At 45.2% G+C, this 27,948-nt stretch overlaps 3 protein-coding genes across 5 annotated transcripts in view; 1 reads left to right on the top strand and 2 right to left on the bottom strand.

Moving 5' to 3' along the window:
- Positions 1 to 1,124: 1,124 nt before the first annotated feature.
- LOC132955151 (pre-mRNA splicing regulator USH1G-like) lies at positions 1,125 to 12,334 on the bottom strand. Its single transcript, XM_061027902.1, has 4 exons — positions 11,485 to 12,334; positions 6,178 to 6,625; positions 4,197 to 5,017; positions 1,125 to 1,383 (listed from the first exon to the last, which is right to left on the bottom strand). Exons 1-3 carry the CDS (start codon positions 11,646 to 11,648, stop codon positions 4,199 to 4,201), a joined length of 1,431 nt encoding a protein of 476 aa, XP_060883885.1. The 5' UTR covers positions 11,649 to 12,334; the 3' UTR covers positions 1,125 to 1,383; positions 4,197 to 4,198.
- Positions 12,335 to 13,555: 1,221 nt separating this feature from the next.
- On the top strand, positions 13,556 to 18,857 carry LOC132955147 (proton channel OTOP3-like). Of its 2 annotated transcripts, XM_061027887.1 has the most exons (7): positions 13,556 to 14,022; positions 14,195 to 14,331; positions 14,831 to 14,889; positions 15,010 to 15,149; positions 16,388 to 17,073; positions 17,687 to 17,854; positions 17,943 to 18,857. In XM_061027887.1, the coding sequence occupies exons 1-7, from the start codon at positions 13,665 to 13,667 to the stop codon at positions 18,111 to 18,113; spliced, it is 1,719 nt and encodes a 572-aa protein (XP_060883870.1). In that variant the 5' UTR covers positions 13,556 to 13,664; the 3' UTR covers positions 18,114 to 18,857. The 2 variants fall into 2 exon arrangements, with proteins under 2 accessions (XP_060883870.1, XP_060883871.1); XM_061027888.1 differs by lacking the exons at positions 17,687 to 17,854; positions 17,943 to 18,857 and adding an exon at positions 17,167 to 17,623.
- hid1b (HID1 domain containing b) overlaps positions 18,670 to 27,948 on the bottom strand; it is a 15,585-nt gene continuing 6,306 nt past the window's right edge. Inside the window, exons 5-19 of one of the 2 annotated variants that reach the window (XM_061027871.1) lie at positions 26,183 to 26,289; positions 25,892 to 26,008; positions 24,389 to 24,620; positions 24,256 to 24,312; positions 24,035 to 24,175; positions 23,801 to 23,891; positions 23,316 to 23,467; positions 22,669 to 22,747; positions 22,418 to 22,582; positions 21,539 to 21,760; positions 20,350 to 20,528; positions 20,179 to 20,262; positions 19,994 to 20,085; positions 19,186 to 19,344; positions 18,670 to 19,054 (exon numbers count right to left, since the gene is read on the bottom strand). In XM_061027871.1, coding sequence (XP_060883854.1) covers positions 18,991 to 19,054; positions 19,186 to 19,344; positions 19,994 to 20,085; positions 20,179 to 20,262; positions 20,350 to 20,528; positions 21,539 to 21,760; positions 22,418 to 22,582; positions 22,669 to 22,747; positions 23,316 to 23,467; positions 23,801 to 23,891; positions 24,035 to 24,175; positions 24,256 to 24,312; positions 24,389 to 24,620; positions 25,892 to 26,008; positions 26,183 to 26,289 — 1,941 coding nt within the window. In that variant the 3' untranslated portion in view covers positions 18,670 to 18,990. The remainder of the gene's footprint in view (positions 19,055 to 19,185; positions 19,345 to 19,993; positions 20,086 to 20,178; positions 20,263 to 20,349; positions 20,529 to 21,538; positions 21,761 to 22,417; positions 22,583 to 22,668; positions 22,748 to 23,315; positions 23,468 to 23,800; positions 23,892 to 24,034; positions 24,176 to 24,255; positions 24,313 to 24,388; positions 24,621 to 25,891; positions 26,009 to 26,182; positions 26,290 to 27,948) is intronic. The other variant, XM_061027872.1, reaches the window with a different exon arrangement.

The raw sequence follows: 27,948 nt of genomic DNA, 5'->3' as shown, positions 1-27,948 counted from the left end.
GTGCTGTCTCTGTGATGCCTTCACTGACCGAGCTGTCTCCGTGATGCCTTCACTGACCGAGCTGTCTCTGTGTTGCCTTCACTAACTATGGTGCTGTCTCCGTGATGCCTTCACTGACTGAGCTGTCTCCGTGATGCTTTCACTGACCGTGGTGCTGTCTCTGTGATGCCTTCACTGACCGTGGTGCTGTCTCTGTGTTGCCTTCACTGACTGAGCTGTCTCCGTGTTGCTTTCGCTGTCTCCGTGTTGCCTTCGCTGACCAAGCTGTCTCCGTGTTGCCTTCGCTGTCTCCGTGTTGCCTTCGCTGTCTCCGTGTTGCCTTCACTGTCCGAGCTGTCTCCATGTTGCCTTCACTGACTATGGTGCTGTCTCTGTGATGCCTTCACTGACCAAGCTGTCTCCGTGATGCCTTCACTGACCGAGCTGTCTCTGTGTTGCCTTCACTGACCGAGCTGTCTCCGTGTTGCCTTCACTGACCGAGCTGTCACCGTGTTGCCTTCACTGTCCGAGCTGTGTCCGCGTTGCCTTCACTGTCCGAGCTGTCTCCGTGTTGCCTTCACTGTCCGAGCTGTCTCCACGTTGCCTTCACTGACTATGGTGCTGTCTCTGTGATGCCTTCACTGACCAAGCTGTCTCCGTGATGCCTTCACTGACCGAGCTGTCTCTGTGTTGCCTTCACTGACCGAGCTGTCTCCGTGTTGCCTTCACTGACCGAGCTGTCTCCGTGTTGCCTTCACTGACCGAGCTGTCACCGTGTTGCCTTCACTGTCCGAGCTGTGTCCGCGTTGCCTTCACTGACCGAGCTGTCACCATGTTGCCTTCACTGTCCGAGCTGTCACCGCGTTGCCTTCACTGACCGAGCTGTCTCCGTGATGCCTTCACTGACCGAGCTGTCTCTGTGTTGCCTTCACTGACCGAGCTGTCTCCGTGATGCCTTCACTGACCGAGCTGTCTCCGTGATGCCTTCACTGACCGAGCTGTCTCTGTGTTGCCTTCACTGACCGAGCTGTCACCATGTTGCCTTCACTGTCCGAGCTGTCACCGCGTTGCCTTCACTGACCGAGTTGTCTCTGTGTTGCCTTCACTGTCCGAGCTGTCTCCGTGTTGCCTTCACTGTCCGAGCTGTCTCCGTGTTGCCTTCATTGTCCGAGCTGTCTCCGTGTTGCCTTCACTGTCCGAGCTGTCTCCGTGTTGCCTTCACTGTCCGAGCTGTCTCCGTGTTGCCTTCACTGACCGAGCTGTCTCCGTGTTGCCTTCACTGACCGAGCTGTCTCCGTGTTGCCTTCACTGTCCGAGCTGTCTCCGTGTTGCCTTCACTGTCCGAGCTGTCTCCGTGTTGCCTTCACTGACCGAGCTGTCTCCGTGTTGCCTTCACTGACCGAGCTGTGGAATAACACACAAAGAAAACATAGTTACTTCAGTGTTTCTTTGTTCTACCTGTCAATCCATAGAAACAAAACAAAAACATAAAAAAGAAGAAATGTAGTCGAGTAAAAGTTACAAGTTTCCCCCCCAAAATAATACTGAATGAAAGACCGGATATTTAAAAGATGAAGTGCAGAACTCCTTTGTAACTGTCCATCACTGTTAAAAGTCCCAACAGCTTGTTGTATCACATGTGACCACCAGACGTCGCCATTCAGACGGTGTAAGGATATCTGCTCATGTGGAGCTTCATGCTGCTCACACACAAACGTTCATGTGAGTTGATGTTGATGTTTTGATGATCTCTGCTCAGGTAGAAGTTTGGACGAGGACAGAAACACACTCAGCGGGTCATTAGAGGACTGTTGAGAGACTTTCAGCCTTGTGTGTTTTTGTCCTCTGGAGACGGATTGAAAAAGTCTGGACAGGTGGAAAAACAACAACATGCAGACATACTGCTTACAATGACTCCATGAGGAGACTATTAAAAAACTCAACACTGTCCATGCGCTTGTGAGAAACTCAGAACTCCTCTATTATTCTGCTGACAAATCCCAGTCATCGATGTGTGAATACCAGTAACACCTGTGGAGACACTGGTGCAACTGTCTTTTAAAATACCGGTTTTGTTTTGTCTGTTTGTTTGTCTTCAGCTCCAGAAACACTTGTAGTATGAAGATCCACAATTATCCACAAATTCAAGTCAAAACGCGTCGGTCTGATTTGTTACTAAAGTTGATCTTCATACTAAAAGTGTTGCTGGACTTTCACTCTTCATGCACGTTGGTGAAAGCGTGACAGAAAAACCAGACTCTGTCTTTTTCAGTGTTTGTCTTTTTTCAACTTGTTGTTTTCACTCGTCTTCTTTTTTTTTTTTTTTTTTTTTTTTTTTTTTAAAGATATTTTTGGGGCTTTTTGTGCCTTTAATGGAGAGACAGGACAGTGGATAGAGTTGTAAATCAGGGAGAGAGAGAGTAGGGAATGACATGCGGGAAAGGAGCCACAGGTGGGATTTGAACCTGGGCCGCCCGCTTGGAGGAACAAAGCCTCCGTACATGAAGGGGTAGTAGTTAGTGCGCGCGCCCCGTTTTTACTCGTCTTCTAATGGACTCCTGAGTCCGTCAACAGAGATGATGAAAATGAGTTTCAGAGTAAATGCAAAAATCAAATCCCAAACTGATTGGGAGCTTTTGTTGGATTTGAATCCCTCACAGCACACACACATGACATGTTGCTTACAGTGAGACAGAGGATCATCAGGAGTGTGTGTGTGTGGAAGGACATCACACCAGGTACATGCTGCGTCTTTTCATGAACATCAGTCACTGTGATTTTTTAATGTTAAACTAATCTTTATGATCTGTCTATCAGGGATGACCTGATTGGATTGTGAGGAACATTTCCGTGCAAACAGACGATAAAGTGTTATCTCATCTCGTCTTATCTCTTATTAGCACGGAGGACGAGGTGCTGCTGATAGCGATTCTACAATTCTCTTATCAGACTCTTTTCTCCAAAGTGACGTACATCAGAGAGTAAGAACAACACAAGCAAGGATCTAGAAAAAAGGGAACAACGTCAGTAAGAGCAAACGATCAGCTTTGAGTCTGATTGGACACACAGGTGCTGACAGGAAGTGACCAGAGGCAAAGCACAACATTGAGGGCAGTTCTTGAGAGCTCTAATCAGTATAGAAACCATCTTATAAGTCGTCGTTATCAAACAAAAACCATCGTCATTACCATCATCATCATCAATAATATGGAGACCATCATCATTAAGTTAGTAGGTATTCATGAAAGAGCTGGGTCTTTAGCTTTTTCTTAAAGGTGCAGAGGGACTCTGCAGATCACATGGAGTTTGGAAGTTCATTCCACCACCGGGGGGCGACAGAGGAGAAGAGTCTAGTCAGCGAGATGACGCTCATTTCAAATCTGCGGCACGCCAGTGTAACTGTGACTCAGCATGTTCTCTGACTGCTGATGGTGATATCAGACACACACTTTTATAGTAGAGTAGTCATGGAAACGAGGAAAGTGGGGTTTTTGGTTTCCATCAAACAACAGAGAAGTGTCAGGTGGTGGAGACCAAAAACTGAGCAACTACTGCATGGCTTTGCATTTATCCAATCAAATCTCCAAATGAAAGACAAAGCTGCTGTGTGTCTGCTGCTTTAGTTAGTATTTAAAGGCTTTATATGTGATTTTTTGATCCAGCAGATGTCGCCCTTGAGCACCAGCATGAAACCAAAACAACTCACGCTGCATTGTTGTGTTAGCATGCTAATGCTAGCGATCTTTATTATGCTCGTATCTTCACACTGCATGTAAATTTACCTGAAATGAGCGTGATCTAGAAACACAGTTAAGCAGTGAGTACAGTATGTTATTCTTCTTTTCTCTAGTCCCTCAATTAAACAACTTTTATACACGAGGGGAGGAGTCAGCCGGCCGTCCGGGCGATGTAAACAAAGTGAAGATAGGACTCTGAAAACTCTGAAAACATCACAGACAGTGGGACTCGGGTGTTACACCCATTGTAGACAGTCATGACTCACAGAGTTATTTTCAGAGGAGATACTTGATTTATATTATATTTATGTGTTAAAAATCACATTTAAAGACTTTAACTAACAGGAAACTGGATCACAGACTCAAAGTGGGGTCCTTTCACTTGAACGACAGATTTAATTTATCTTCAGTTTTTTCTTTGGATGTAAAAATGAAAATGCATCTGATGTCAAACTAAACTTGGAATCCTAAAAAACTGACCTTCAGAGCTCAGTGTCCTCGATGGCCTCTGGTTCGTCCAAGGTGTCCAGACGTCTCTTACAGGCATCTAAGAGTTTCTTCCTGGGCCCCAGCGGGATGTGGATGCTGCTGAGGTCCTGGTCTGAACAGAGCAGCAGAGCCTCCAGGTCGATCTTCTCCCTCCTGAAGATCTGCATGAACTCCCCGAGGCTCTGAGAAGCCAGGAAGGTCTCCAGAGGACTGCTCTCGGGCTCGAAGTCCTCGTCCAGACCCACGTCGGCCTCCTCCCAGGGCAGCTCCTGAAGGTTCCTCTCCTGCAGGCTCAGGGCGCTGCCGATACTGTCCTCGTCAAAGCTCGGCGAGCGTCGAGGCAGCTGTCCTCGTAGGCGAACGTTAGGCGCCCGTCCCGCGGGTTCGCTTCCCGCCACGCTCCCCTCGGCGCCCGTTCCAAACATCCCTCTGGTCATGTAGCTCCTCCTGAACACCATGGTGCCCAGCCCGGGCCGGGTGAACAGGGAGTCGCGTCCAGAGTCTGCGCTGATCTCGGAGTAAGCGGCGTCGTACAGACCCGGGTCGCTCAAGGCGCGGGAGACGGTGTCCGCGTCGTCGTCGTCGCCATCTCGAGGGAACATGTCCCGGATGTTGAGGCGCGAGCGCTCCTTGGGGTTGGCGTACGTGCCCTGCTTGAGGAACATGACGTCGTTGCCGAGCTGCAGTCCGGACAGCGAGCGCACGCTTTTCCTGCCGTCCTCGTAGATCTTGAACGTCCCGTCGACCTGCTTCTTCTTTTCCAGCTTCTTCTGGATCTTGGCCTTCCCCTTGGACGTGGAGTACAGCGTGGCCTGAGAGAAAAGTTGGACAGAATTAATCTCTGCCCACCCCACTTTGTGCTTAAATATGTAAATGAATCGGTTGATTTATTAATTTAAAAAGGGGATGTTGATGAGATCCTAAGTTTGGCCATGTAAAAAAAAAAAAACCTACTAGCAAATGTTTGAGTTGCATACAAATTTGCATCCGTATAATTTCTTATTGTGGAAAGGAGCATACAAGCCAATATTAATATAAATGTGTAATTGTATGCAGCTTTGAAAATGAAATGTATGTGCATATTTGTGTGACAATACCCATGAAATATTTAAATTAATCCAATGTAGAAATGTGGAAACCTCAATTTGCATTGGCTATATCCCTCCCCTTATCTTTTTTTTTGTTTGTTTTCTATTTTATTTTTATTTTTATTTTTATTTTTATTTTTATTTTTATTTTTATTTTTATTTTTATTAAATTAAAAACATTTAAATGAATTCAATGTAGAATTGTGGAAACCTCAATTTGCATTGAACATAGGGGCTATCCTCCCCTTATCTTTTTTTTGTTTGTTTTCTATTTTATTTTTATTTTTATTTTTATCTTTAATATTTATTAATGTTTATATTTATGTTTATATTTATTTTTACTTTATATTTATTAAATTAAAAACATTTAAATTAATCCAATGTAGAATTGTGGAAACCTCAATTTGCATTGAACATAGGGGCTATATCCCTCCCCTTATCTTTTTGTTTTTGTCTGTTTGTTTTCTATTTTCTATTATTATTATTATTTTTATTATTTTATATATATATATATATATATATATATATCTATAATTTTATATTTATTTATATTTATTTTATTTATTATTTATTTATTTGTTTTAATTTATATATATATATATATATATATATATATATATATTTTTTTTTTTTTTTTTCTCTCTCTCTATTATTTAATTATTTTTGATGTGTATGTATGTCTGTGTATTCATTTCTAAAGATGTTGCTGCTTCTTTTCTTGGGGGTAGTTTCTTTTCTGATTCATTCAACGTCTCATGTTGAAAACATGTTTTTTGAAATGAAATAACCAAATGAATGAAGCAACTCTTTGAAAAAAAAAGAAAATAAATCTCTGCTAAGAAAGAGAAGACTGAACGGAGACATCGACCTTAAAGATGAACCACCTGTGAGTATGGCACGTTGGAGGTGACCGTGTTGAACTTGCGGCTCAGCGTGCTGCCGCTGGTGTAGCTCGAGAAGCTAATGGCGTCCATGTTGTCTAAGGCGGCCGAGTCCTTCATGAACCTCTTCTCCATCCGCTCTCGGTGCTTCCTCTGCAGCTTCGCGCAGTCCTTGATCCGGCGCTCCGCGGCCCGAAACGCCCGGTCCTTCAGCTTCCCCACCAGCTTGGGGTTGAGCGTGATCTGCTTGGCGGCGATGGAGTCCAGGTAGCGCACGCAGTCCATGTGTCCCTTGGTGGCGGCCATGTCCAGCGGGGTGTGGTAGTCGTTGTCCAGACACCACACGTTGGCACCGAAAGCCACCAGGAAGGACAGGCAGTTGTGGTGGCCGTTGGCCGCGGCCAGGTGGAGCGGCGTGTTTCCCCAGATGTCACACCTGTCAGGGTCACCTCTGTGGAGACACGGGACGAGACGAGAAGAATTTTTACATCACTGAATTTGTCTGTGTGTTTATGTTTGTATTTATTTATAACTTCTTTTTTAAGACCTTAAAGTCTGAATTTGAGATTTTAAAAAGACTCAAACCCAGGGCGCCTCTGCACATGGGGTGTGACCTAACTACTAGGCCATCTGCGCCCCCATTTGATGTGTATTTTGATATTATAGTTTGACCCATCTGTTAACATGGAGGAGGCGGAGCTTATGACCTATACTGCAACCAGTCAGCAGGGGGAGCTCTTAACCTTTTTGCACTGAAAGTTGGTTTTCTTCACATTTTGAGACAACAAAGTTCACAACGTTCACAGCACAGATTTTTTTTTTAAATAAAAGAAACGACCAACTCATGAATTAGATCATCTTCTCTCATGACTCAGTGCAGTCTGAGGTCATTTGTGGCGTCGAGGAAGACTTAACCCGGTTCTTTGAGAAACTCAACCTGACTGTGCTGATCCCCTTACAGACTGAACTCAGGGCGTAAGATGACTCACCCGACCAACCACCAGAATAACAGAGGAATATTTTCACTCCATGCTCTGTGGTTCTGTGTAACCCGGAATACAACAGAATGCTAATATCACACTTTCCTAATTATTTTTTACATTTATGAAGCTAAAATGAAAACAAAGAGAAAATATTTCAAAGGAAGAACGTGCGACTTTTTGATCCAGCAGATGTCGCCCTTGACTTCCAGCATGAAACCAAAACAAACTGCTGTTTAGGCCACACCTCCTCCATCCTGAAGCCTCCGCTCTCCTCCAGCGACACACCTCTTACCCCTCTCCACTCGCATTCAAACGAAGGAGTAATGAAATGGAACGCACCATAATTAAACACCGGCAAACGCTGCAGGGCTGTCGGGAGAAGAGAGCCTAAGTAGAGGCTTAAAGCTGTCTGGTGAAATTCTTGGTTTCATATCGGGGAACAATGGTATGATTTGCAGAACTATCTTTTAGCGCCCTTTGCAGACATTTCCTGGTATTACTCCAACATATGTTTACCTCATGATCTGAAACTTTGCACATGTTTAGTTTGAGCATCAGACATTGTTACACTTGAGTTTGAACATGAGTTTTAAAATTCAACTTAAAAAACAGATTTTTGTCACTAATAAATGTCCAACATTTTGAGTTGTCCACACTCTGCATCCTACAGTCAGAGGCCGGCTTGTCAACAGTCAAGGCGGGCGGCTGCTTGGGGCTTTGGGATCCCCCGAGGACTCAACTTTAAACCAAAGCAGTGGCTCAAAATGTGCAAATGTTTCCAATGACAGTAGGAAACCTCCCTAATGGAGCCCCATCTGACAGCTCTCACTCTCATTGCCCTGCTAAGCATCTCATGCATTACTCCTGTGAAAAAGTTTGTCAATGAAAAGCGCTGAAGGAGAAAAAAAAGAGGAGGAGCATCAGGACCCTGGTGGATATAATGGTGGGTGGAGGGGCCCCTAATTCATTTTGGCCTCGTGGGCCCCCACAGACTCTAGGATCGCCACTGCCTCCAGGTCAAAGTTCAGCTTGTGTAACAGGATGAACTGTGTTTGTATTGACCTCAGGCTCCTCCTCTTCCTGTTTGAGTCCTGATGAATAATTAAAGGTGTGCAGGTTAAACATGACAGAAGTGACTCTGCATTATTCACACTCTGCAGGGTCACCACCTTTATGAGCATGGACCTGATTTCTGCCTGCTGCCTGGAAACACTGAAACGTATGACATCATCAGAGATCAGGTCCAATATTAAGAGTTTATTTTTAGCTTTAATAAGTTTCCATGTCAGCTGAAGGAAATTATCAGATGAAATTCCAAACGGGGCAGAAATGTATCACAGTAGTAACACCGGGGAGGAATCACACCAAACTGTGTCAAAACGTAACTCGACCTTCTTCAGCTCTGCCAGCAGCTCGGACTCGAGGGCGATACATGAACCGCAGAGAGAGAGAGGCGCTGTTTATGGCAACATGTGAGGAAGAGTTTCACACTTCACACTCTCTGAGGTCTCATGGGAGAACTATCTGAGGGCGCCACAAAATATCCAAAAAATCATCCGCTCTCCTCCAGATACACACCTCCAACCCCCCTCTCCACTCACATTCTCATGAAGGAGTTCCACTCTGATCCTGTATTTGATCATGTCTATAAACCCCTCTATTTCAGCCCTGCTCAGAACAGACTGTTTCTGTGTCTGTACCTTTAAATATGTAAATGAGCTGTGTCTGACCACGCCCCCTCTCTGGAAGGGCTTGGGTGGTCGCTGTCTTTCTCTCTCCATGTCCTATTGTTTACGGTGAGAAGGCAGACTCAGAGGGCAGAACAAACACCTAGCTGTGGGAGTGTCACCCACCTGGGGGAGGGGCTACTGCCCTTTGTGATGTCATGAAGGGAAAATCTCCAAACGGCCTGTTTGAGCACACATTTTCTGAAAAGTGGAGCAGGCAGAAGACGGAGAGGATGGACTTTTCTCATGATTGGGGGGTTTGTAGACGGACTAGAGACACATGTTAGAGTTAGAGGAACATGGTGAAGAGGATTTAGCATCATATGAGACCTTTAAATATGGATTTAAGTTTCTGACATGACGACTATATTACATAATTAACAGGGCTGTAAATAAAAGCTTTTAAACTGAATTAAAACAGTAATTAAATATAATCTTAAATTGTTTCAAATGATAAACGCAGCATGTTGAGTGAGGGGGGGCACCGGTCAGACCTCGATAGATAAAGCATCTCTACTCTGTCCTCGGCTCAGTTTTAGACGTCTCTTTCGCTTCACTTCCTCTCTGCACTGAATCCTCCAGAGACGGTTACAGGAGGAGGAATCTCTCTCCATCACTGTGACCTTTCCCGTGTCTGCACTCACTGCACCACATCGAATCCATCGTGTTACTGCTGCTTTATAAACCTGCCACCAGCTGGGTGACTTACATCCAGTCTGCTGTTAACAACATTATACTGCATGAAGGCTGCTCGCCATGGTGGTCTCAAGACCGGTCTGGAGACCACTTTTTGAAGGTCTCGTCTTGGAATGAAAAGCATTTTTACACGGTCTTGGGGCAGATAGTTGTAGCCATGTGGATAAACCCCTGCAGGCTTTTCCTTACTCTATGTATGGGCACCAAATCTTAAATCAGTATATCATATTTTAAGAAAATCTGGATTTAAAAAAAGAAAAGAAAATTGAGACTTTTTCTAACTTTTTCCATCAGTCCCCTCGGGTTCCTCTAGTTCATATCCCCCCCTTCTCATTTACTTCCTACAGAGTTGCTGGTTGACCCCCCCCCCCCCCCCCCCCCCCCCCAGCCACAGGTCGGTCTGCCTCATCCTAAAAGACAAGTTAAATGCTCACATTTTAACCCCAGAAGAGAAATTCAGGGTACTTTACTTTTATTTTAATAATGAAAGCAAAACTTGTTTTAAGTCATTTGTTTGTCATTTTTATTTATTAATTTTTTAGAAGAATAAAAACATTAAAATCGTAAATCGAGAGTGTTGTGAAAAATCTGAGAGATATGGAGCGAGACTGCGTCAGTGACAGCTTAATGTTAATGTTCCTCATGTGGAAGCAGGGGGGGGGGGGGGGGGTCAAAGTGACCTTTTCAGAGTCATTATAGCGTGAAGATGTCAAACCTCCATCTCCTGCTGCCCTGATTAGATTAGAGATGGAGGCGAGAACGATGAGGCAGGAGGACTGAAGGTGTAAACGCAGCATACAGACATTTAAATAATGTTTATTTGTGGAAAGCTTCAGGATTATAACAACTTTTTTTAAGGTTTAAAATGTGGATAAGAAACGCCTGATTAGGGGTGCTGATGGCCTGTAGTGGTCAGGTCGTACGGCCCGGGTTCAAGTCCGACCTGCGTCTCCGTTCCTGCATGTCATTCCCCTCTCTGTTTCACAATTTCCCCAAAAATGTCTTAGTCTTCTCTCGGTCTCAGGGCACTCTGGTCTCAGGTGTGTCTTGGTCTCGGTTAATGTGGTCTTGACTACAACACTCATTCGGTTTAAATTGCTGAAAGAAAAGTCTGATACGTTTTTCTCAACAACAAAAAAAAAACCACAACTTTCATTCAAATTACTACAACTCACAATCTGTTAACAACAGGGCCATCTCTGGTTAGCTTACAGTTCAGATTAATGCATTAGTTCAGGCTTTCCCAACCTCGGGGTCCAGACCCAATATGGGGTCGCATGGAATTCAAACGGGGTCGCCTGAAATGTCAAATTAAAGATCAATAAGAAATATATTTTAGCATTCTGCCTGAATGAAGCTACAAGACGTTCCAGTTTAGTTTGAGTTTCTCGTGCTAACAATAACAGAGCTGCAGTATCTCTGTCTGTTTCTCATCCATCCATTCATGCAATCATTTCCAGTCTTGTTGATGCACGCTCATCACCTGGCTGTAAACATCTGAGAAAAATACAAAAATACTCTTTTTGTGCACAGATCTGATCCACAATAATAAACATGAAACAGCCTCAAAGTGGTCTTAGAAAAAGCTATCACATGATTGATTAAATAATAGTTTTAACATGAAGCTGTTTTTTATGTCTGAGGGTCTCCAGAGTTTTGTGAAGTCAAAGTGGTCAAAGTTTTTGATTTTAGAGAGTTAAAATATGTTTGTTTCTCTTTAGAATAAAATATAAAAAAGGATGTTTGTTCTAGTAAAAGCAGATTAAAACGTAGCAGGAGAGAGATGTGTTACTTTAGGCTGACTGGTCTGCATCAGTTTATGAAAGTGTCTGTGCTGTATTATTGTTATTGTTGTGTTGTTCAGTAAACCGGTTCAGACTCTGGTCCCAGGTTTCAGGACTCACCCTCTCCCCACGATGAGCCGGAGCGCCTCCAGGTTGCCGTGGTAAGCGGCCCATAGGGTCGGTGTCATCCCATCCTCATCCGGGGCGTTCAGCTCCTTCCGTGTGGCCTCCTTCAGCACGTCCAGGTAGCCGTCCCGGGCCGCCCGGTGGTACCGGTCGTTCATGGCGGCGGCCTCGGCTCACTCCGAGTTCGGTTCCATGGTGGTTAGTCCCGGGGTGGGGTTTTGCCCCCCGTTATTTCACGGGATACTTGTTCCGAACCGGACGGCCTGAGAGCGGCACGGAGCGAGCGAGCGAGCTGACAGGCTGGTTGTTAGGGAGACGAACACGAGGAGGGCTGGTTGTCAGGGCCGCGTCATCATAGCCCCGCCCCTTTTCAACTGAACATTTAAAACCGTGTAAACAGAGAAGGCTGCAACACATCAGGATAGGAGAAAACATAATAAATAACAGAACAAATTAAATTATATTTAGCCCATTTACTTAATACCCAACATGTGTTTAATATTTATGCTTACCATTGAGTGTTAAATTACAATTCATCTGTTTCTGTAGCTGTAAATATTCATTTTTATTAGTATAATAGAATAGAATAGAATAGAATTACTTTATTGATCCCAAACTGGGAAATTGTGGCGTTACAGCAGCAGGTTGTCCAAAAACACAATATTGGCAAATTTAAACACAATATAATATTAAATACAAAGTAAATAAGCACTAAAAATATCAAAACTAAGAATGGGAATATATACAACCAGGATTTAACTAAGCATTACTAGTCTTAATTAAGAAAAGATTAAATACAGCATACTTTGCTGGAGATAGATGTAAATATTATTATTATTATTATTATTATTATTATTATTATTATTATTATATAATATTATTGTGCATTACTACAATTTGAATGTGGAATGATATGAAAACATGAACTAGAGAAGCGATGGTGCAACGTTGATCAAAATGTTTCACACTTGTTGTTGTAAAACAAATTAGAAAGGACACATTTTTGTTATTTGAAAATGAATGCATGTTGAATTAAAGGGTAAGGAGCCTAAAACAGATGACTGACAAAGATATTAACGTCCCTAAAACAAGGCAGCAAAGTGACTTAAAGTATGTTTGTTTTACAACGTGCAAAGCCGCTTTCATGTTCCTTTAAAGGGGAAAATCCACTTTTAGTGTTTCTGAACATATACCTGGGTAACCTGAGAGTCTACTGACCCACAACATGTGAAATAAACCCATCCAGTCCTTTGTTTGTGGTCTGCATAAGTCTTACAACACAGAAAAAAATGCTCTGTTTCTAATGTGCTCTCCTTGTGATGTCACAGTGGGATTCTGGTAAAAAAAAAAATCCCCTCCCCTCCCCTGATATCTCCACCCATGGACTCCACCCCCAGACTAGAACAAAACTTTTGCGCAGGTCGCATATTTATTCTCTCTACAGAGGAGTGATGTCTACGGGGAAAACTCGGGGGGGGGGGCTCATTTCATTTAAAGAGACACACACACCAAAACGGAACGTTCTGAGAGAGCTGGTTTATACAGGGTCACAAACCTCCTCTGGTGCTTGATTCATGTTATATTTTGACCAAAGCACAGATGTTTCATTTAGACCACAGGGGGACTGTTTGAAAAGAGAATTCCTCTTCATTTTCTCCCTTGCCGACATTCATGGAAAAACTTTTTTCACAGCAGGAGCCTGAGGCTGTGCAGCGATAAGAGGGAGGTTATTTTTACTTGTCCGTTTCTGGTGTTGAATGTATGCAAACATTACCTGGCAGGGAGCCCTTATAGTATTGAACCATTTCAAAAGAAAGCGACATCGCTGAGGTTTGGAGTGCAGATAAACAAACATTCTTTCAGGGTTATGCGGCCGTGAAGCAAACTTTGCTCAAGGTGCACGTCATGTGTAAATAAGGTAAACTATGAAAAGTAAACATGACACATGTCGGACTCTAACCGTGAAAGGGGTGTGGATAATTAAACAGGCCGCACCTAAACCAGTGCTGAAGGGGAAATCAGTTGCAGCTTTCAGATTCATGCCTGCACATGTTGAGCTACAGGATCGAAGCGAAGGTGAGGAAAGCTGACACTTGAATGGAAAACAGAAGAAGAAGAAGAAGAAGAAGAAGAAGCAAAGTGAGAGGGATTTCAAAAGAAGGACAAAAACAGGCATGAATATGGATTCAGATCCTGGAGGAGTCATAGAGCTGGATTCACCTGATGAACCGGTTCAGAGCTCAGAACATCAGAACGAGGAGCATGACTCGGACTCGGTGGTGCTTTGGGTTCCCACTGGAAGACGTCTGGTCTCGGGTCTGCTGGGTCTGAACGCGGTGCTGCTGGGGGCGGCTCTGGTGGTCGGGAAAGCTTTGAACCCCACGGCGCTGAAGAACCAGGAGCCTCAGGTGTTCCTGCTGCTGCTGATGGGGGTCAGCGTGGTCTGGATGCTGTGGTACCTGCTGTGGGCCCGGAGACAGCCCGGCTTCTGCACACACAAGGACCACCATGCCGGGGGAGGCCCTGTCACCTGTAAGCATCTCGTCTATTACCTTATCAAGTACCACATCAGGGAGATTATTGTTGGTGATGCATCTTATAGTAAACTCCCTCACTTTTCACAACACTATGCGATCTCGTCCCCGTCCATAACGCTGCGTTAAAAGAAGAAATGTGTATCTTCTGTCGTCCTGTTCTGGTCCAGTTGTCGTCCATCTCTTTGCTGTGTTCAGTCTGCTGCTGTACGTCTGCAGGATCGGATATTTCATCAACACGAGGGCGTGTAAACCTGCTGCTCAAGTGCTCTCTCCGTTCATCGAGGCTCTGTTTCTCACTCTGCAGGTATTTACATCAGTCAACACTTCAGCTGCCGACTGGTTCTCTTACTCACTCCCTCCCTCCAACCAAGGAGGACAACAACCAAGTAGTTTTCAGCATCTGACCACTCAGAGGGCAGAACAAACACCTAGCTGTAAACCCCCTCTATTTCAGCCCTGCTCAAAACAGACTGTTTCTGTGTCTGTACCTTTAAATATGCAAATGAGCGGTGTCTGACCACGCCCCCCTCTCTGGACGGGCTTGGGTGTACTCTGTCTTTCTCCAAACTTCTTCTCCAAACGGCCTCTTTGAGCACACATTTTCTGAAAAGTGGAGCAGGCAGAAGACGGAGAGGATGGACTTTTCTCATCATTGGGGGGTTTGTAGACAGACTAGAGACACATGGTGAAGAGGATTTTGCGTCATATGTGACCTTTAAAGTTCTGCAATGTGTCAGCAACTCTGTGTTGTGTCCTCTTTATGTTTCCTTATGGAATAACTTCTTTCTGTTTTTCTCTTGTAGACATATTTACTGTGGGCTCACTCCAAAGACTGCGTTCAAAAACACAAGATCATCACCAGGTGCATCCCTCTGTTGTCTGTTTCAGTACATGTTGAATGAATATTAAAAGTTGGAAAGAGATGATTACTACCCCTAGGTGTGTGATTCTATTTATGTTTGAATGTTTCTACTTGCTGCAGGTTGGGTCTGATGGTGATCCTCTCGGCCGACCTGCTGTTGTGGCTGAACGCGGTGACGGAGGAAACCATCCACGTGGAGATGAAGTTGGAAAAAGAGGGCGGTCTTCATGTCAGCAGCAGGAACTCATCAGCGTTAGCAGGTAGTTACAGGCCCTTTGTTTCATTTTGTTTTTATAGTTTGGGGGCTAAATTACTTGAAGAAAAGAAACAAGAAGTTTTCTAATTCCTACTAAAAATCACCCTCAGTAGAACGCCGCTAAGCCACAAAAACATAAAGTTCATCTTAACAGGGCAGAATCACATCGAAGCTTGAGTGACGTCCCCCGTCTGTTCCTGCAGGGGGCGCTGGAGTCCCATCGATGGCGGTCTCCATGCTGGAAATGCTGTCTCAGTCTAACTTTCAGTCAACCTAACGACAGGCTGAGAGCTGGAGCTGAGGCGGGTTTTAAACCTCCTGACAAACCGTTACACCGCGCCCACCTGTCAATCAGGTCAGCTACACGCCTTATTGTGAATAACTCTTATCCTTCATCAAATCAAAACTGATGAGTCATCAAAACATTCACCCCCCGTACAGTGTGTGTCCATCGAGACATGAGCTAATCACACCTGTTTGGTTTTTTGAACCAGGCTGTAAACATGTTAATCTCTGCTGTAAAAACAGACTTTTTAGAATGGGTGTGTATGTGACTTCCTGTGCTTCTGCAGCCAGCCTCTAGTGGACACTCCAGGAACTGCAGGATTTTACACTCCAGCATCAACTTCATTTTTTAACACTTGAGCAAACTAATTTAAATATTGCATCAACACAAAACCTATTGAGACAATCTTCTGGAGCAATTCCAAAATGTTTTGTGCCTTAAAATGTGTCAAATATAGGGCGCTGGTTTAGCTCAGTTGGTAGAGCTGGCGCCCGATGAACCGACGTTAGTCTTTGTCACACTGGTCGCAGCCTCGACTACCGCTCCTGACGCTGCTTGGTGCTGTCTCCCCTAACTCTGTCCGTCTCCCCACATTTATCTTCAGCTGTCCTATCGAATAAAGGCAAAAGAATCTTTGCAAAACATAAAATATTTGGTGCTAGGTTAAAGGCTTTATATGTGATTTTTTGATCCAGCAGATGTCGCCCTTGAGCACCAGCATGAAACCAAAACAACTCGCGGTGCATTGTTGTGTTAACATGCTAACTCTGAAAACTCTGAAAACATCACAGACAGTGGGACTCGGGTGTTACACCCATTGTAGACAGTCATGACTCACAGAGTTATTTTCAGAGGAGATACTTGATTTATATTATATTTAAGTGTGAATAATCACATAGAAAGACTTTAAAAAAGGGAATCAGTTTTTAAGTATCTTCTTCTGTGATCGCTTCCAGGATTTGAAAACTCGACTTCCTGCCACTGCAGAGTGAGCGCCGCCTGCCTCGTCTTCAGGAAAGCCATTGAAATCCTCTACCCCTTCCACATGGAGTATTACTTGATGGCGGGCTGCATGATCTACGTGATGTGGAAGAACGTGGGCCGCAGGACGAGTCCAGGTGACCACCACCACGTCGCTCATAAGCTGACCCTCCGTGCGGTCTACGACGGCGAGGTCTTTTACGGCCTCGTGTTCGGCGGCCTGGTCCTCACGGTGGGCGTCGTCATCTTCATCCTCTATCACATTTTTGTGAGCCTGCCCCGCCATCGCCTCACCGCCTTCCTCCTGTTCTATGGTTACCACCTGGCCGTCATGCCCCTCATGTCTCTGTGCAGCCTGGGCGGGACGCTCGTCCAGCGGGCGGAGAGGAGGGCGAGCGTCGGGGGGCGCGACCCCACTCGGAGCCTGGACGTGATCCTCCTGCTCGCGACGGCTCTCGGTCAGCTCGCCCTGGCTTACTTCTCTCTGGTTGCGGCGCTCGCTGTTGGGACCGAGGGGACTCTGGGGGACCTGGACCTGTCTTACTCCATCCTCAGCCTGCTGGAGCTCAGCCTCCAGAACATCTTCATCATCAAGGGGCTTCACAGACACCCGAGCCGCTTCACCAAGAAGAAGGAGAAGCAGTGGAGCAACTTTTTCCAGGTACCTACATTCACAGTTTTGTGCTACTTGCTAATCAGCTAGCATCCAGCTAAAGCAATGAAGGTCAGACGTTCATTTTGACATGTTTTGCAGAATATCAAAACTTTGATGATGTGGATCAGAGAGTAAGTACAACACAAGCAAGGATCTAGAAAAAAGGGAACAATGTCAGTAAGAGCAAACGATCAGCTTTGAGTCTGATTGGACACACAGGTACTGACAGGAAGTGACCAGAGGCAAAGCACAACATTGAGGGCAGTTCTTGAGAGCTCTAATCAGTATAGAAACCATCTTATAAGTCGTCGTTATCAAACAAAAACCATCGTCATTACCATCATCATCATCAATAATATGGAGACCATCATCATTAAGTTAGTAGGTATTCATGAAAGAGCTGGGTCTTTAGCTTTTTCTTAAAGGTGCAGAGGGACTCTGCAGATCGAATGGAGTTTGGAAGTTCATTCCACCACCGGGGGGCGACAGAGGAGAAGAGTCTAGTCAGAGACTTAGGACCCTGTTGTGAAGGTTGGATCAGACGCCTTTCATTGGCAGAGCGTAGTGGGGGGGAGGGAGTGTAGACCTGGACATATTTATATGATAATCCGTCCTACAGCCAAAGAAGAAGAAGGCCGCTGATCCGATCCCTGAGGAGAGGAAGACGGATACCACGCTCCTGCGGGGGAAAACGTCAGCTGCTGCTCAAGAGCATGATGGGAAAAAATCCTGGATGAAACGAGCGATTCAAGAAATCTGTGCGTTCCTCATCCTCTCCAACATCATGGTAATGTCACATTAAAAAAAAAAAAGATGGTGGGTTTCTGTGTCGTCTTCATTTCCACGGTTGATCTATGTGTTTTTTTCTTTGGCAGCTGTGGATCATCCCCGCGTTCGGAGTCCACCCGCAGTTCGAGAACGGCATCGGGAAGCGGTTCTTCGGCTTCAGCGCCTGGTTCGTCTTGGTGAACCTGAGTCAGCCGCTCGGCGTTTTCTACAGGATGCACTCGGTGGGAGCTCTGATGGAGCTGCTCCTCGATGCATGATGAGCAGACAAAAGATCCCCCAGAACTAAAAGGATCAGGGACTTCTTCTTCTTCTTCAAGGAACTAAAAGGTTCCTGCAGCCCATTGTTGTCAGCATTTCCACCGCAGGATATGTCCCCCCTCCCCCCCGCTGGGCCAAGAACTGGACTTTAGGGGTGAAGCATGCTTAGGTACGGTACAGATTGCCTGGTGTGAGTGCGCCCCTAAAAAAGAAAGAGTACTCTAATGAAAATGTGAGAAGAATAAGAACTGGATACCTCCCCCCCCCTCAGTGGTCTTTCAGCTGCAGTGGGTGATCTAATACTTTCTGTTCCTGACCAATCAGAGACATTCAGCACTGCTCTGGCCTGAAAAGTCCTTGAACCTTTAGGAAGTACTACCCCCCTAGCAGGGTCTTTTTGAGGGGTAGATCTTTTACCCAGGAACTAAATGTAGTCCCTGGTTCCTGCGGTGGAAATGCACCTCAAAAGGTTCTTACTTCTTCGTTCCTCTTGTTGAAAAGTGGCTAACAGCTGTAGAAGAAGAAAACACACATATGGTTGAAGAATTCATGACACATAGTTAGAAATTATTTATTTTAAGACCAAAGCATGTGGGCCGGACTACAGAGTCCGGGTCTTTCAGGCTCTTCATGGTTTGGAGAAGGGTCCAGCTGCAGTCTGTGTTCGCTTCTATTTCTTTTTTTTTTTTGGCAAATGAAATCCACAGCTGATAAATAAATGTCCCGTCCTCCTTCCAAACACAGGCTGTGTGTGAGACAGAGTGTTTCATGTTGTGAAGAAGACGATTTCTGTGAAACGTTCCTCGATGAAGGTAAAACAGGAAAGAGACAAACGGGGAAACCAGGACTCATGAGGGATGTCTTCACCCCGCTCCTCTAAATCCTCTGGATCTCAAAGAGCCTGATGTCCGTGTCGTACCAGATCGGAGGATCCACGTTGCTACGGCAACAAGAGTCGGACACATTGTTATTGTTAAAACTCAAGATGATCTCACTCAGTGACACTGAAACTGCTTTTAAATTTAAAAAAAAACATAAATCAAACACAGTGTGGTGTTCAGTCGTTTTTACCGTAAATAGATGACGCCCCACATGTACGTTCTGAACCACATGGCGGTGCCGGCGTTGGCCTGGTACTTCCTGATGAGGATGGGATGAGGGACGGGCAGGAGGCCGACCAGCGTGCCATGCTGGAGGAACTTCAGGATCTCTGACTCGTCTGTCAAACCCCTGAGGACAAAAACATTTAACATCAGAACTGCTCGATCACCTGAAAGTATCTAAACTCTGACTCCTAGTGTTTAAAATGGGTACTGCAGTCTAAATTCTAAACATCATATAGAGCTGTCTCCCCCTCTCCTCTCTAGAGTCGATGCTCACTCAGGTCACCATGTGGTGGACTCTGAAGCTTCAGTGTTTATCCAGCTCTGCATGGGTCTGTAAACCTTTCTGTGTTCTAACCTCTCTCCATTTTTCAAAAGCATCTCCAATATTGATCCTAGTTTGAGCACGTTTCTGCTCGTGGAGCTTATTAGAAACATGCAGAGGCTTTTTAGGTCGGGTACAATCACTTCTATCTGAACCACTTCTCTTGTCCGCTTCCATCGCTGCAACACCTGTTGACCTGATAACTGCTCTCATATCTGGTAAACCGAGGGGCGTCCAAAACGGCCGTGTGGGGGGGTCTTAAAAGTGCCTACCTTCTCTGGTCCAAACAAATCCAGAGCATTCAGGAGCAGAATCTAAAGTTAGAAGGAGGACATACTGACTGCTGCATTGTTGTCAGAGAAGCCAGCACTTCAACATGTTTCCTTACTGATCAGATAGTAAGATACCTTTATCATAAGAGTTTGAACCCATCAGCCTCTGAGTTTCTTACTTGTCGATGCAGATCTTCTCCACCTGAGGGACCAGAACTTGTAACAGCCTCATGATGGTCTGAAGAGGGAGCTTCGACTTCCATGACATCACCTGAGATTAAAACACAGAGAGCATGACGGAGGAGAGTGAAGACGTGAAGAAGTTTGTGTAACCACGGTAACAGCTGGATGGACTTGAACTCACCCAGTCTGGATTGGGGCTCCAGGCTGCTGACGACGACACGCTGGACAGACGACTTCTCCCTGCCTCGGACTCTGAGTGATACGCCTGCTGACAAACAGGAGTCACTTTTAAAAACACACGCACGCACGCACGCACACACAGGTCACAGGTCACAGGTCACAGGTTGCGTACCTCGTGGTCTCTTTCTGAGTTGGACTCGGTGTCGCTCGCTCCGGCTGCAGCTTGGCCGTCAGCGGTCGTCTGCGGAGCCTCTAAATGAGGGACGGCGACCATGGTACCGTCCACACTCACCTGAGACTTCTCTGTTATCTTATCGATACCTGGAAGACGCACAAGGAATCCTTTTTGAACTGCAGGAGGAGACACAATGACTGGAATAGAAGTCTTCTTGCATCATTATGGACATTTTTGTCCATTTGGTCAAATGTTTCCTCTTCATCTGGTCATCATTTTGTCTGTTAGTGCATATGGCACATTTTAGTAAGAAAGTCTCTTGACACATTTTGGAATGCACATTTTAATTTTTTTAACAGATCAATAGAACACTGAAACATGTTTACTCCCCTCTGAAGTCACTAAGGACAAAAATGTCCACTTACAAAAAACTGCTTTAAAAATAGAACAGATTGATATTTTTTTCTACTTTTTTCTGCATAAATCTCTTAAACAACTTCAGCCCTGCTCAAAACTACAAAACATCCAATCATTTTTAGGAATTTAACCCTTAAAATGCCATTTGGTGGCTGGGGGATTCTTTTTAAATCAGTCTTGGATATGTCAAAGATTATCCAAAATATTGACTTTGATGCATTGTTAGTTTTTGTGTAGCATCAGATTTAAAATGTAGTTCCCTGTTTGGACATTGGAGGGCGAAAATGTCCAATTTACAAAAACTGCTATAAAAATAGAACAGATTTATTTTTTTCTACTTTTTATTTGCATAAATCTCTTAAACAACTTCAGTCCTGCTCAAAACTATCAAATATTGAATAATTATCAGGAATTTAACCCTTTAAATGCCAGAATCATGTACTCAAACTGGCATTTAAAGGGTTAAATTCCTATAAATGATTGAATGTTTGGTAGTTTTGAGCAGGGCTGAAGTTGTTTAAGAGTGGTTTTTATAGCAGTCTTTTGGAAGTGGACATTTTTGTCCTTAGTGACTTAAGAGGGTCGTAAATTAAACTGATGCCTGAGGGTTAAAGAAAACATCTTTCTGCAGAGTATCTAAATGTGTATCTATCACTATATATCTATACCTCTTGTGTGCAGAGGATCAGTATGTAGACATTTACATCCCCCAAAAACAACCATAAATGACCCTCAGTCTGTGTGTGTAAACATCTATCTGACTTCTCACCTGGAGTGGCCTCCAAGCTGGTTTTAAAGGTGCCCGGCTCGGCTGGTACAGCAGGTCTGGAGCCCTCCATGGACTCGGCCTCTGTAGAGTTCGACCTGGAGATCCCCGACTTCTTCTTCCTCTGCAGAGCTTTCTGGATGGACGACGTATCGGTCGGCAGGTTGGCCAGCTGGTGGAAAACGTTCCTCTTGCGGATGATGGCGTACACCAGGTTGAAGTTACCTGTGAGGGAGACATACTGGTTTTTAATAGAGCTGAAACCTTTTTTAAACACCTTTATAAAGTGCTTAATGGTTTACGGGCCAAAAATACATTAGTGACCTCCTGATTCATTACGAACCATCCAGACCGCTCAGGTCGTCTGGGACAAGTCTGCTGTCTGTCCCCAGAGTCAGAACCAAACATGGAGAAGCAGCGTTCAGTTTCTATGCTCCTTATATCTGGAACAAACTCCCAGAAAACTGCAGGTCTGCTGAAACTCTCAGCTCTTTTAAATCCAGGTTGAAGACTCACCTGTTTCCAGCTGCCTTTCATTAAACAGCTTTAATAAGAGTTTAAACTTTTACTCTGCATTGTAATTATTATTTTATTTTTTTAACTTTTAATTAATTTATTTTATTTTATTTTATTTTATATTATATTATTTAATTTAATTTAAATTAATTTGAACATATTTTCAGATTTAATAATTTCAGTGATTTTTTAAATGTTCTATTTTAATATTTATTTTCTTTCCTCTGTCATGATGCTTTTTGATGTCTTGTGTGAAGCACTTTGAATCGCCTTGTTGTTGAAATGTGCTATAGAAATAAACTCCCTTGCCTTGCCTTTTGTTTTTTAGTTTTCTTTTTTTGAGTTCCTGTCTTTGTTTTTTCTCACCGTCAAACTGATACTGGATGATGTTGTTGAAGACCTCGAGCAGGAAGAAGACCAGGTGGTGGTTCTGAGGGGAGGAGAAGAGGAACCAGGGCGTGGTGAACGCCTCCAGCAGGTGGAGCAGCTTGTTGGCTGCCACCATGGACAGACTCTTCAGATACGGAGAAACTGTGGAGGAGGGGGGATAACAAGTGAACAATGCAGTTCCTCCATTTGTCCACCAGGGGGCAGCATATCACGGTGTTGACACTCACTGTTCACTGTGATGGTGAGCAGACATTCAAACAGAGGCTGCAGGCGCTGGTGACCACTGGTGATGATTTTATGGAAGATCTGACGACAACAAGAGACGACTTCAGACTCATGAACTCACTCAGAGACTTTCAGAAAGTTCACAATGTTTACATCATCAGAACATGAAAATGAATCGCTGACAGTGCATAATTTGGCGTCATATAGTCCTCATGCATTCGATGGTTTGACAGTGGGACAGTCCTAAGCACTCACACACTTAGCGGGGACATGACTGTGAGTGTGGAGATTTGGATTTAGCTTTTGTCGTCAGCAGTGCAGCTTGCAGAATTATTGTTATTTAACAAGCCTGTTTGATTAAATAGTCAAATGTGTTTTCCTTTACTTGTCTGTTTGTGTGCTCTCTTATGAACTCTCTTTAAAACCCTTAAAAATGTGCTTATAACTTTACAATATTTAAAAAATTTTGCAGGAGTGAACAGAGCTGAGGGGGGATACCAACACTCTGAGGTGCATGTGTGAAAAAGCAGATCAGGAGTATTTCAGGGGCGTGTCCTTCAGCTTTGATATCTCTAAATACAGAAATCAGGATTCATCATCTGGGGACATTAAATCTACTGCAGAACAAGCAGACATGTTTTTATCTCACCACAACCAGCAGGTCTGCGTGTGTTCCTGTAAAAACAGGAATATCCATGGGGACCCTCAGAGTGTACGGTTTGTTCAGACGGACGCCGAAGTTTCTCTCTCCGCTCAGCAGCAGCAGGATGAAGACGCCGATGTGCATGAGGCCCACACGAGCTACACACACACACACACACACACACACACACACACACACACACACACACACACACACACACACACACACACACACACACACACACACACACACACACACACACACACACACACACACACACACACACACACACACACACACACACACACACACACACACACACACACACACACACACACACACACACACACACACACACACACACACACACACACACACACACACACACACACACACACACACACACACACACACACACACGCACGTTAACACTCATCCTGACATTAAGCAGGATTTCCACTCTTCTGCACAAACACATCACAGTGACTCACACTGATCTGCTCTGGCATCGTTCAGGTTGAAGAGGATGGGAACCAGCACGTCCAGCACGTCGCTGCTCTTCAGCACAAAGAAGAGGAACTTCTAAAAACACACAGACACAAGAAGTCAGCCTTCAAACTCTGTTTGTATCCGACTCAGAAAAGCGCTATATAAATCTAATTTATTATTATTATTATTATTATTATTATTATTCTGCAGTGTGCAGATATGTCCTCTCTCCTCACCTTGTTGAAGTCACAGAACTTCCAGAAGAGGATCAGCAGCTCCTGGTGGAACTGGATCTTCTTGGTGGAGCGGGGCAGGTAGGTCTGGAGCAGAGGGTTGTTGAGCAGCCGCGCCACACCTTTCAGGATGAAGCCGAGGTCCTGACACACCAAGAAGAAAAACACGCTTTAACCTCCTGCAGAGAGAGAGCTGGTTTGACCCCTGACGGTTACCTGGTTACCTCTTCTCTGTGGATCCTGGAGAGGTAGTTCACAAAGAGGTTCTCAGGGCCGGCCGGCTGAAAGAGACACAGGAGGAGATTTTTAAATGAATGAATCAGAATCGTTTTTTATTAACTCCTCCGTTCTCTTTACCTCCAGGTCCTCCACCCCCGAGGACGAGCCGGAGGTCACCAGGGCTTTGAGGGCGGAGCTGGCGGCCGAACCGGCCTCGTGCTCCAGGGCGACCACGAGGATCTGGACGGCCTGCTCCACCAGCAGCTCGCGGTGGTCGGAGAACATCAGGTGGTTGTAGGGGAAGCCGTACCCCACGGGGTCGTACGCACACACCACGTTGAGCAGTGAGGTGAAGAGAGGCAGGGCGTGTCTGTGTGGAGCGAGGAGAGAGAGGTCAGGCGGAGGTCAGGTGGAGGTCACTCAGACCTGCTGTTTATCTGTGTGCTGTCAGAGAGTCCACGTGTTGAAGAGCTCTTCAGAGGGGGCGTTCATGTTACACAGTGTAGGTTAACGCAGAGCAGAGTCTGACATACAGCCACGTGGACAGAGGACTTCTGTGTTTATCCTCTTTTTTTTATGATTTCATTATTTAAATCTCTCAGATTGTTTTCCTTTCTGTGTCCTGTCACCAGATTCAGGTTGTCAAAATGTTTTAAAACTTTTAAATGTATACGATCTACAATTCTACAATTCAGTTATCAGACTCTTTTCTCCAAAGCGACGTACATCAGAGAGTAAGAACAACACAAGCAAGGATCTAGAAAAAAGGGAACAATGTGAGTAAGAGCAAACGATCAGCTTTGAGTCTGATTGGACACACAGGTGCTGACAGGAAGTGACCAGAGGCAAAGCACAACATTGAGGGCAGTTCTTGAGAGCTCTAATCAGTATAGAAACCATCTTATAAGTCGTCGTTATCAAACAAAAACCATCGTCATTACCATCATCATCATCAATAATATGGAGACCATCATCATTAAGTTAGTAGGTATTCATGAAAGAGCTGGGTCTTTAGCTTTTTCTTAAAGGTGCAGAGGGACTCTGCAGATCACATGGAGTTTGGAAGTTCATTCCACCACCGGGGGGCGACAGAGGAGAAGAGTCTAGTCAGAGACTTAGGACCCTGTTGTGAAGGTTGGATCAGACGCCTTTCATTGGCAGAGCGTAGTGGGGGGGGGGGGAGTGTAGACCTGGATCAGAGAGTTAAAGTTCTACCTCATTGGTACCCTTCTGTTGGGATGCCAAGCGTACGTATAATCTTGACTTCCCATGCAACAGCGCTAATAAAGAAAGCAAAAACACAACTGAGCCTGGAGCCAAGAGGAATCGTAAAGAAGAAGAGCAGTTTGTGTAACTATGGCAACAACACAAGTGTCAATAATGTCTCATGAAGACAGACCACACAGCCAGCCGACCACGTTCATCGTCCTCCATGTTTGTTTAGTTTCTTTTGCCCAGATGAAGAAACTCAGATTAGTGTTTTGCTTTCTTTTCTGTTGCTTTTTTTTTGGAGTTAAAGACTGATGAATTATGTCTGCTAGAGAAGTCTTCTGGCCCTGACCGGGGATCTTTTTCTGTGTGTGTGTGTGTGTGTGTGTGTGTGTGTGTGTGTGTGTGTGTGTGTGTGTGTGTGTGTGTTACCTGTTGTCTGTGGAGCAGAAGAAGGACACCCACGGGTTGAGGTTTTTCCTCTCAGAGGATGGAGGGAGGTACATGGCCTCAGAGAAACACGTGAGCAGCAGCTTCAGCAGCTCCGTCCTGAAAAAACACAAAAACTATTAAAGGGGACATATAATGAAAAATCCACTTATATAGTGGGCCACTAGAGGGCAGTGTGTCTAACACCTCCAGAGCTCTCTGATACAGTAACATCACATTTTAGAAGAAGAGCAGCACACAAACAGGTTTCTGTAAAGGTGATGTCACCCTCACCTGTTGATGTCATGGACGTAGTTGAGAGGAGGAGACTGAGCGAAGCCGACCCCGGCCTCCCAGATGTACTCACAGCTGTCCATGGAGCGGATGTCCTCAGAAACGTCCTGCAGCACGGACGAGGACAAAGAAACGATGTTAATCCAGAGGCTTGTCTGAAGGTTTCTCTGATTTATTAAAGACCCGCTAACGTCTGCCTGAAGGTAACATTTCATATTCAGGGAATGTGAGAGGTCACCTGTGATCATCTGAGAGCGTCAGAAAGGCCTGAGCAGTGTGACAGTTCAGCTGCCAGACACTGTTCACACCTACTACACCATGTGATTCAACAAGCGAGTCCTCTGCTGACAAAACGTGTGTGTGACACCTCGACTCAGATAACAGCGGCTTCAGAGGTGCTGCTGCTGTTCTTTATGAGTGCAGTGACAGGACAGGGCGGCGTCGGGCCAGGAGGACACACCTAAAGGGACACTTCACCCGTTGAAACATGAATCTGTGTTGACATTGGGTCATATGTGTAGAAATGTGAAATACATTTTGAAGTTGGTGCCTTCTTGACCGAGAAAACACAGAATGTGTCTTTTTGGCTCATGTGGATGAAAGACACCAAATCCCAGAATGCACAGCACTGCAGGCCACTCCCACTAAGGTCCTCTAGTTCAGAATCAGAAATACACCGGCGGCTCAATGCAAATGGGGGAAGTATCCCTTTAAGTTCACCGGCGTCAAACCGAACCCGGGAGCCGTCGATTTGTTCTCTTTGTTTGTCTTTAAGGTTTGTGACTCTCCTGTGACGTCTTGGTCTCAGATTGTTAATAGATTCTGAAACAGGAAGTAAAGATCGCAGGGCGTTGAGGACTTGTTTTTTTTGTTTTTTTACTGCGACCTAATCGTTCACCAACGTCTTTGTTGTTTTTGCTGCAGAGATTTATGAACTCGTATGACTGTCGTCTGTGAGAAAAGAAGGATTTTGTTGCTGATACATTTTTCATAATCTTACAAACACAGAAACACTTTGACCTCCGATGACCTCACTGACACTTCTCAGCCATTAAAGGGAAGGTGGGAACAAACAACCGCCGCTGGTCATTTTCCACCTTCTGCCAAATGATTTGAACACACGCTCCACCGACTCCAACATTTCCTCTTGGTGGGGGGGCGGGGGTGGGGGTTGAGGGGGGGGGGGGGTGGACTCTGAGGTGTGAGAGCTGCACCTGCAGGACGGACATTTTCTCTCACCTCCTCATGTTCTGCAGCAGCCGGGATGATGTTTGCTCAACACGGTTAAGAAGTGTCCACCCTGTTTCTCAGCCCAGTAGACAAACATGGCCGCTCCTCTCTCTCTCTCTCTCTCTCTCTCTCTCTCTCTCTCTCTCTCTCTCTCTCTCTCTCTCTCTCTCTCTCTCTCTCTCTCTCTCTCTCTCTCTCTCCCCCTCTCTCTCTCTCTCTCTCTCTTCCTCTCTCTCTCTCTCTCTCTCTCCTCTTCCTCTCTCTCTCTCTCCCCCCCCTCTCTCTCTCTCTCTCTCTCTCTCCCTCTCTCTCTCTCTCTCTCTCCCCCCCTCTCTCTCTCTCTCTCTCTCTCTCTTCCTCTCTCTCTCTCTCTCTCCCCCCCCTCTCTCTCTCTCTCTCTCTCTCCCCCCCCCCTCTCTCTCTCTCTCTCTCTCTCCCCCCCCTCTCTCTCTCTCTCTCTCTCTCTCTCTCTCTTCTCTCTCTCTCTCTCTCCCCCCCCCCCCCCTCTCTCTCTCTCAGTGACTCATTAACTCGAG

Source organism: Labrus mixtus, chromosome 21 (assembly GCF_963584025.1).
Source record: "Labrus mixtus chromosome 21, fLabMix1.1, whole genome shotgun sequence".
NCBI lineage: Eukaryota > Metazoa > Chordata > Actinopteri > Labriformes > Labridae > Labrus > Labrus mixtus.
The sequence above is the reverse complement of the archived record's forward strand: the minus strand, read 5'-3'. Positions and strand labels throughout refer to the sequence as shown.